Source organism: Amphiura filiformis, chromosome 1 (assembly GCF_039555335.1).
Source record: "Amphiura filiformis chromosome 1, Afil_fr2py, whole genome shotgun sequence".
Taxonomy (NCBI): domain Eukaryota; kingdom Metazoa; phylum Echinodermata; class Ophiuroidea; order Amphilepidida; family Amphiuridae; genus Amphiura; species Amphiura filiformis.
This window is the reverse complement of record NC_092628.1, coordinates 67,513,322-67,523,997: the sequence shown is the minus strand read 5'-3', so window position 1 is coordinate 67,523,997 and position 10,676 is coordinate 67,513,322. Positions and strand designations below refer to the sequence as shown.

At 36.2% G+C, this 10,676-nt stretch overlaps 1 protein-coding gene across 1 annotated transcript in view; it reads right to left on the bottom strand.

Annotated features, from left to right (window-relative positions):
- Positions 1 to 1,816: 1,816 nt before the first annotated feature.
- LOC140151641 (uncharacterized) overlaps positions 1,817 to 10,676 on the bottom strand; it is a 57,654-nt gene continuing 48,794 nt past the window's right edge. The window contains 3 exon segments of the mRNA XM_072173988.1: positions 1,817 to 4,173; positions 4,866 to 5,089; positions 5,712 to 5,945. Coding sequence (XP_072030089.1) covers positions 3,775 to 4,173; positions 4,866 to 5,089; positions 5,712 to 5,945 — 857 coding nt within the window. The 3' untranslated portion in view covers positions 1,817 to 3,774.

Below are 10,676 nucleotides of genomic sequence, written 5' to 3'. Positions count from 1 at the left end.
TATACCTTGGATACCACCAAATACATGAAGGTGTACATAATGCAGCTAATGACCCCAACATTTGAACTGATCATATAAGACCAAATTTTAACCAAAAGCCAAACATAATTAATTGTTGACACACAGGACCGACACACAGACTGACTGACACATGACTTGTGATGCCTTAGGTCTTTTCCTTCAGATGACCTAAAAATACTTGTGTATATGTATCACTTAGCTACACAGACACAGAAGTTGTATAGATAGAGTGCAAATAAACTGGAGGTACTTGCAAACATGGAGTATGCATTCTATTGTATAATCAATTGACAACATCACATAATATTTGGTCCACGCTAAATTAGCACTTCTATGTCAGCACTTAAACATCAGTTCATATAGTGTTACCTACAGGTTACATTAGGATCCAATTTCATCTGGACTGAGTTGGGATTAGTCAGATTTGGATTAATGGCACATTAAGTGACTCTCTGGACCTAGAACTTTAAGGTCTAGAGAGTCACCAAATGTGCCATTAATCCAAGTAAGGATATTTATAATAAAAGTACATATGTAATAAGATTTTTTTTAACCACTGAAAAGAATCACAATTTCTAAAATTCTTATTTCTTATGAAGCATCATAAGATGTGCATGCTCATTATTGCAGATGGTCAGGTGAAACACAGTAGACTCAGAAATTTAACATGTTGTTTACCACACAAATAGTACTTCAACATTCCATCTGATGTTACTTGAAAGCGCACATGTGCTTTTCTCCTGGAAATCACTGAATGTGCCTTGTGCCCATGCATGGAAGCAAATAATGATTACACATAATTTTTTTCCTGTGCAAAGTGCATAACCCTGCAGCCAATTTACATTTTGAGCAGCCTGATTTGGATCAACTCTATGATGATGCATTATATTTGAACCAAATCAAGATTGGTCCAAATTAGTCTGAATTCAAATGTATCCTGTAGATATCCCTAATTGATTACTCCAAAGCTTTTGCATTCCATTTGTTTTTCAATCAAACAGTGTAGGCTCTCAATGACCTGGAAAAGGTTGAATACAATAGAATATTTTTATTAATTATAAAGACCCAAAGAGTACAGACTCAAAAATACTGTGTGTGGGAGGGCAAATGGTATACCTTCAGCCTTTTTTGGCAAGTGCCCGAAATGGAGCAATAATTGCATTTTTAAGCTTAAGTTTTATAAAGGTTTGCACACTGAACATAAATTTTTGGCATAACATGTTACACACAAAATGCAAACAACAACTCACTCAGTGAATCAAAGTTTGCTGGGCGTTTAGCAAAATTATCCAGCAGTACACTATTTACCCTTCATGAGAGATACACAAGCATGGCGGAGTTGATACTCTTTGGTTCTTCCTCAGCGGAGCAACCAGACATACGAAGGGGTATCCAAAAGTTTTTGACATCACCCAGAAGCGAAGGAGCTATATCGATGAAATTTTGTCAGTGTAATTACTGGTCCTTCTCTACATTATGGTCCAAAAATGGTCTCATAAGTATGTTTACTTTCTTTACAGGTGGCGCTAGATGTAGGCGCATAACCTTTTCATGATAAGATCCTCCACTTTCTTGAATTTCTTCACTGTGGCGCATCATCCGAAAGTGATGGGCGTCCACTTCTTGGCTCATCTGTGAGGGACATGTGGCCAGTTTGGAAATTCCTTTTACAAAAAGCAACAGTGTGCCATATGATGAGCAATCATCACCGGAGATAGCTTTCATTTCATCATAGATTTTCTGAGCATTATAGGCCTAACCCTTCAAATGCAGGAACTTAATCACGCTATGCGTGCCTCAATTTTCACCATTTTACAGGTTATGCTCCTACTGCCCATCTAGCGCCACCTGTAAAAAAAGTAAACATACTTATGAGACCATTTTTGGACCATAATGTAGAGAAGGACCAGTAATTGCACTGACAAAATTTCATCGATATAGCTCCTTCGCTTCTTGGTGATGTCAAAAACTTTTGGATACCCCCTCGTATGTACGTGTATACATTTTACAGAATGAACCAAGGTTGTGACTGAAACTGTTGTCTAAAGCAGAGTGGTGATGATATTACCTTAAATTATGTTCCATCTTTGTTTAAAATCAATGTGAGTGAGGGACAATCCAAGTGGAGGGAGCTAACCTCTTGCACAGATATGACATGGTGCAAAAGGGCATTGCCAGCAGATTGAAGTGATCTAAATTATCATATTCCTGCTAAAGACTAAATGTTTCAGTTGCAACGGTGATTCATCCTGTTAAAGAGGTACTGTCTGGTTACTCTAATAAACCATTCCCTTGCCCCCTTCCTGTATTACCTCTCTAGATTAAAAATAGCTTAATCCTGTAAGACTTTGCTTTACTTGTAATTTGTCTGAGCACCATCCAACCAAGACTCCACAATGTGACATATTACAAATACACCTTCATGGTGGGCATAAAATATTCATTCAGGGTGATATGAAATTCAAAACAAAAATTACTGATAAAAACTTTGGTAGCTAGAGTGGTATACAAAAAATCCTAACAGTTTGACACACTAAGATTTTCATTTCTTTCAATTTCTATTTCAATAAAGTTAATAATAAAATTGCTGACCAATAGTCCTGAATTAATTAAGCACCTGTGGACAGTGTTCTGCATACATTATACTTTTTATACTTTTCTGGTTGAATCATTTGTATGAAGTAAAATATTTACTTAAGAGTGTGAACATGATAAGACTCGTCTTAGACATCAAAAATATAGGGTGTTCCAAAATGATAAGTACACATCCACAAGTATACATCCACTGTGACACTCTCATGGTATTTTGAAGTTTAACTTAAAAATGATGAAGATAACAAGATTTTTTTCTCAACTTGCACCGCAAGATCCAGTTTATTTCAAAACTGAAGTCAATAATCTTTTAGTTGTACTGATATCAGCACATCTTTGAACAGTTGTGGCATATAATACTAATGGTACTTATCATTATGAGACACCTTGTATACCAATATAATTAGGTGATGTTATTGTACAATAAGATAGATCCTGGTATATACTGTATAGCCAGATACCTAAGTGCTATCAATTCTTTTAAAGATTTTAAATGTTTTGGACAGTTTGTGCATTTCCCTAATTTGCGGTTTAAACAGCTACACAAACATTTGTCAAAAATATTTTTAGAAGCTATAAGGGGTTTTAAATTAAGTGTGAAAAGTAAAAGTTTGTGACAATTCCCCGCTATAAGTAAGATTGGTCTTATGATAAGCCATGTGTTGCAATATCCAAGATTAAGTGAGATGTCACAAAGCACTAAGACACATCTTTGTGAATCAAGTCAAACCAGATAGACCTGGTTGATAACAGCATGCATAGTTATGGACAGGATTCTTACATTCAATTCAATGCACCACTCTTTGTTTGTACACAATGTATTTCATCATCACTAAGTATAATGAGTATAAAAATAACATGACATCTATTTATCTTTACAATTAATCTCTGCATATTACAAGAAGAAATACTTTGTTCGGTCAATTGTTTTGTAATCATATGTGGCTCTTTTGAGCGTGATGCTTCTTGAAGGTATTTTAATACAGAACTTTATATGAAAATAAAGTACAAATGGTACATTTTCATAACACTTGTTTTTCAATCTTCTTCATTATCAAATTCATATATATATAAACAATCTGTTATCCCTTTTTAAAGAGACTCATCAATTTTGAATCAAGTGTATGTCTCAAATGCCCACTTTTACAAAGTATTTTGCACTTATACAAAAGAATACTGGTTCCGCACAGCCCGACTGGATCCTCTCGTTGGTCCTCCTTGTCCATCTAATGATGAGTGACCTTGTGGTGGTGCTGCCCCATTTATGGTCAATGGAAATTCACCACCTCCAGCGGTTTCAAATTCAGCTCCAGTCATGAGTGGATCCATGTTTTGATTCATCTCTTCTGGACTCTGTGGGGTCAGCGGCGTACTTGGTGTGCTGACCGACTGCGCATTTGGGACATATTCAGTTAGTGTGACATCCGGCTGTGTGGCACCGTCCCTACTGTCAAGAGGGATGGGGTGCGATCGGAAATGTTCTAGCATATCAAATATGCTTTCAAACCACATGTGTGTAACTTTACATCTACCATCTGTGTCAAGTGTTAACCGCAGGTGCTGTGGAAATGATTAAAACAAAGGATTGTCAAAATATCTACAAACAACTTGAACATATTTGAAAGTATGCACAGTGTGCTAAAGAATCTAAAAAGTGTGTGGGGGGGGGGAGCAATCCCAGATGAAAGTATCAGGTCTTTCTACATCAAATCATGAAATATTTCAACACATACGTTTTCAAAATTTTGGACTTGAAGGGGTATCATGCATGAGCACATATATTTGTGTTATTTGAGCATTTAAGAAAACCCTGGTTCTGATGTATGGGGTTAGAGGCCAAATCCAAGCGATAACCAGTCTTCATAACGCATGGTTTATGCATGAAGCACTTAATTTGTGTTACACACAGAATGCGAAAAAAAAAACTATATATGTATAATGGCCACATGTTGAAATATTCTGGAGGTACACTATAATGAAAGACAGAGATAAAAAGACTAGTTGGCATCCGATGTCAGGGCAAAGCCGCGCTGTGATTGGTTGCCATCCTGCGCAGTACTGCATTTTCTGTCTAGTTGTCAGAATTTCAGACACAAACTAGTCTTTTTATCTCTGTCTTTCATTATACATTACTCTCCATGAGTAACATGCAAACATGGCATAGTCCGGATCTGTCTAATCTCCTTGGGATAAATAAATATTTCTTCAGATTGTAACCAATAAAGAATTTGTAAATTAGGCGGTATTCCTACCTTAGGTCTGCCATGAAAGTTAAATGTCAACACACACTCTCCTCTACGGGTTTCACTTTGCCGGACTAGGAATACACCATGTCTTGGACCACCTCCTTGAAGGACCAACTGAGCTGCATCAATTCTTGATAATGTCCCATGGAACCATGGGTAATCTGACAGAGGGTGGTCAGCATTAGGGCTACTGCTGTCAGGATTGTTGTTTGTAGGATGGCTGGAACCATCTGAAAGAAAGCAAAACAAACAACTAATTCAGTGATATTTTTCAGAATAATGAATCTCTGAAATAATCCAGCCTTTAGAAGAATGGGATAATATGCAATGGTACGAGGCTCCTCCATAATGCTGTTAAAGACTACTACCATATACTCTTCAATGGGAACAAGGGATGGCACTGCAAGAAGGGAGTGTGCATCATAACCAAAGCTTCCATGTTATAAAATCACATGTCACTGGAGTTTTCAGAAGATCCATTGGAATTGCTAGATCAGATGCATTTGTTTGGTACACTCTCTGTACCAGACTATTCTATGTAGAATGTGTCAAGTGTCAGAATAAAAGTAAACCTTTATGATATGATGATGACTTCATACACTGTATTTTGAATTATGTATATTAATTCCATTTGTAACTTTCATTTCATAACTTAAAAGCACTCCTGAAATTGATGGCCTTAACCCTAGGATGTTAAAGTAGGTTTAATATGGTACTCTTTAGAACTGCCACGTTACTGTGGTTTATTCTATGTGGAACCTGGGGTGATGGTGGTGAAAACGTTGGTATGGGTCTCATCCTTCCTGTGATAGCAGAGTGACCTCATTGGTAAGCTCCTATATTTGAACTCACCTGGCACTAATCTACTTCGTTGGGTTGCAGGAGATCTAGTAATAGGTTGAGGTTGAGGTTGATCAGATGCGTTGCTGGGTACTCTCTGTACTGGCCCATTACTATGGGCTCTTCTTGGTGGGACCTGGGGTGGTGGTGATGGGGGTGGTGTTGGATCTCGGCTACTCATCCCTCCTGTGGAATGGTCGGGTGAATGAGGACTTCTGTCATTGGGTGAGGTTACTCCTGTAGGACCTGCAAGTTGATAACAAAAAAGAAATCCAATTTATTCCATGTGTTTTAGAAAATTCATTTCATATGCATTCAGTTTTCATATCCAAAGCCATGCATCAGAGGCCAATACCTTAATGTGTTATGTTATTATTATAATGAGAAATCACTCATGGTGGAGTCCCATTCCACTGCTGCATGCCTTGAACAAATACCTACCTTAAGAACAGTCACTCCACTTAAATTCTATGACAAAAGAAATAAGTTCAACACTTCAATATTAAATGTCTGTATATACTCTGTGTATTCCTATGTACATCATATAAAGATAGAAGTATGGTACATTTAATGAAATCTTTGCCTCTGCTGTATAAAGAGGTTCCAGGTCAGTATTAATTAGCTAGCCACCTGTCTGCCCGTCATTTTAGACGAGAAGTTTGATCCAGGACCGGGCAATATGTATGCCTTTGATAGATGCTACAATGTACATTACAATCTTATCAACTCTGTCAAGTCACAACAACTACGATTCCTGGGACATCTATCCTGAGGATGCAGGAAGATGAACTATACTGAAGATATGCTCTCTACACCCCATTGCATAGTAAAAGAAGACCTGGAAGGCAAAGAACATCCTACTTGTCTTATGTGCAAAAACGGCTGGTGGACTTTGACAACTTTTTACTATCAGATGCCATTACCACTTTGGGACTTCAAATAGTAGTACATGAGAAACTTTGTAGTTGCCTGCTTCGCATCCAAATAAAATGAATGAATGAATGAATGAATGAATGAATGACATTATAATTGTAGGTGTTGCGAAAGGCTATTAACCTTTTTAGTTGAACAAATTTGCCAAACAAGGCCATAGCAACATATGTTTGAACTCTTTGAACCCCCCAATGGACTGCAGAATTATGGTATCAGAAAATGTTTTAAAGGTAAAATTAGGGCATGCAATTTTATTCAAATGACAGGCAACAATCAATTTCTATCTGTTCCAGGTTCAACTCCCATTGAGTAAACAAATCAATTGTTCATCATGCAGTGGATAGCGAAGCGAAAAAACCTGGCAGGACAATGCATTGCTGTAGATATGCACCTTATCTTGCATAAACCATGTCATTGTTGAATGATGAATTCAGATGCAACAAGAAAACCACACCAAGGGAAGAACAGACAAATATACAGATGAACAACACACACAGAACAGATTTATCAAATATCGTAGAAACCACTGTAAGATAGTTTATTTATGTAAGCATTTTAATCTTGTGACTTTGTGCAAGATACTCCAATTCGATCAAATTGCCATTGTATATTAATGACAGACCAACATATTTCACTTAATTAATTGTCAGTGAAAGTAACTCATTTTATAACAAGTACTGGTTTGTTTTTTCAGAATTGTAATTTTATTCAGAATTTTAAGTATGTGTTATTTCAAGTTTAGCTTTCATTGAATTGATGCAAACAAATGAAGAGACATGTTGAACTACACCATCATTGTTATTCCTTGATGCGCCATATGGCACATTTAACCGTAAAAGTAGAAACTTTTGCGCTACAATAATTTTCACATTATATTCTTTGAAGCTTTATACAAATTACATGTGTGGGAAAGTGTTTTGTTTATGTGTATGGCTACTTGGCAAACTTAAAGACATAGCAAATACTGAAACATGTTAAAATGTATGGAATTATTGTAGCACGAAAAGTAAATCACACAAAAAAGACTACTTTTCAGTTGTCAACAGTGCTGTGTTTTGCTAACACAGAAAGTCAACTTCAGGCAAAGGAGTTGAGAGGCCACAGGAAATGATATTCAGGCTCAGATGAGCAGTAAACTTTGAATGGTTGAAACGCTGATAAGAAAATATTATGTATGAACAGTCCTCAAATAACCAACACTCTTGGAGATGTACTTAATGGACTCAACTCAACTAATTAGAAGACTTGCAACATGATCATTAGGATGGGGTAGTCACAGGACTTCAGCGATCAAAGGGTTTGTGCTGTGGTTTGTGCCCTAGTCACTAGACTTAAGCTAGCACTAGTCTTAATATCTCACAAGGCTCTAATTAAATGCTAGAAAATTGAAAGAAACAATCTCATATCTCATTCAAAATATGGAGGTCCAGTATTTTCTCTGAACAAAGCTAATGTCCTTATGACAAACTCTCAGGATTTCCAAACTGATAGGTTTAGCATCCACGGCAGTAAACAGCAAGTCTTTACTGTGAATAACACAGTTACAAACTCTTTTAACAAACTTGATAATGTAAACTCCAGGTTTTCCAAACTACCAGACTCAGACATCATGTGTGAACACAGCTCATGTTATCTGCACAGACTGTCCTGACAGCATGCATGTCATTTTATGTAGCAAAGATAATGTCAATGTCTTCTTGGTCATTGACATTACTGTCCTACATAGAATATTGGACTTAGCTTCAGAACTCATTAACCTTTGCATTTCAAGCAGATGATTACCCTCCAAAAATGATTATAGTTTTATATTATCATTCATTATCATATTTTGAAATCCATAAATACATTAAAAACAACATATATACCCTGTATTTGCTATTCACCTCAAATTTCAGTGTACACCGGCGGGTCCAGGATCTGTTCCTGCGGAGGGCTCAGAAGGGCTTTCAGAGTTATGCGGGGGACTTAATGGCTAAAATCGCCAAAAAATGGCTGATTTTACATGATTTTTAACAAAGTGCAGGGGGCTTCAGCTGTACATATGTACTGCTGTACGTATGCATGCAAGCCTAATGCAATAGCAGATGAAAGACTTTTATTTTACATAATTTTGATTAAAATTTGAACTTATTTTTAGTTATTTTAATATCATATTCTTTTCATTTTAATGTATAAGGACAGCAGAGAGTTAATATCATGGATGATTTGACATGATGAATACATTTTCTCTGATTTAACCATTCCATTAATTTGCTTTGATTTGATTTGATGTGAATGACTCCTCTATTAAACACAAGTCTATTTTTAACTTTCTCCAAGTAGATGTCAAACGTACAGGACAGACATATTGTTATGAATAAAATAAACCCATATCACATTTTCATGATTAAACAAATTGCAACTTGACAAATGTACAATATAATATTGATTCAAATTAAGAACAAACTGTCTGTTCTCTGTTCAAATAACTGAATGGGCATGATTGTGAAAAAAGTTTATTATTCTCTTGCTAACATTTTATGATATATGCTTTGGTGATGAATAGTCTAGACAACAGACATGGAATAAAAGCTATTTAGGGTAATGCATGTAGACTGCCCCTTGAATACCAGTGGCTCTGAAAAGAGCTTGGTATATTGTGAAGATTTGGTGTAAGTAGACTGTCTCTTGCTTACTGATGGCTCTGAGAAGGGATGTAAGAACTAAACAAAAGTATGCTGTGGATACAAATGTTGTGTAAGTTTGTGTAATATACACATACTTTGTATACATATACAAAGGGCAGGTAAAAGAAACAATGCCCCTCAACCTGCTTAGTTTTCAAGTTGACCATCTAAACTGTGTATTACAATGGTATAGTGATTTTTGTTTATTATAAATGGTATAGGGAGTCAGCGACTTAAAGGTGAAATTGGCACAAGTATAATGGCATTTACATATATTGTGCCAAGGTTTTACTGTACAGCAAACAGAAGAAGATAATAAAGTAATGTGGATAATTAATGATGACTGCTAAATAAAAAACAAGTTGTTTGCTTAATACTGAATCATGCATCATCCACCACTTATGTTTGTTATTACAATGTCTGTTCTTGATACAAATTTGCCCTCATTTTAGTTCACTTTTGTGCTACATCAATAAAATAGGTGTTCTCAACATCTTCTTGAATATATGGGTCAAGCAAACACCTTCAAGGAGCAACCAGTATGATTTTGTTTTTCATGTGCATAATTATTGTTGATACCTCATCTAACCTATTATACCTTCTGTTTTCATATCTACATTTTTTATGTTTTAAGGCCTCCTTTACCATCATACAGTCAACTTTTCTACAAATTCATGCTAGACAATGTGATTCATCTGTCTGTGTCTTGAACATGCTAGACAAGAAAAAGATTGAGTAAGACGAATGTAAGAAGACTTGTTGTTGTAGCAATTGAACTGTGCTTGACCCACAAGTTAGTACAGCCACAGGCTTACACACATAACAGGAAATCTAGCAACAGGGAAGTAGATAAAATAAACACTTGGTGTAATTTCTCTGAATGCTAGAGGTGATCGCCACAATAACAGTGGAAATGTACGCTGTCATTAAGTGTATGTTTCAATTTATATGACATGATGAGAGAGCATTTCTACATCTTGGTTTTAAAGTTCACAACTTCATCCCACCACAGATCCTGGAAAGAAACCATGTTGGTTACGAATCACACCATAAACACCATCATCACTTCAGAAACATCAGCAAAACCTCAACCTTGGCTGAATATATATTTCTGTTTAGATTGATAGAAAACAAGTATGGAACAACTTGCAAATTAAAAAAGAAGAGTTGTTTGTCTTTTTCTAAGGAGACCTTACAAAACACCCCACACATTCATACATGTACACCCCCCCACACACACACACCCCCAACAAACCCCCTTACACACACAGAGGAAAGAAAACAAAAATCAACACCTTATCAAATAATGCAAGATAACCTTAACCTGAACTGCATCCTTAATTCTCATTTCTACCCTTAAACCTAACTCTAACCCTTT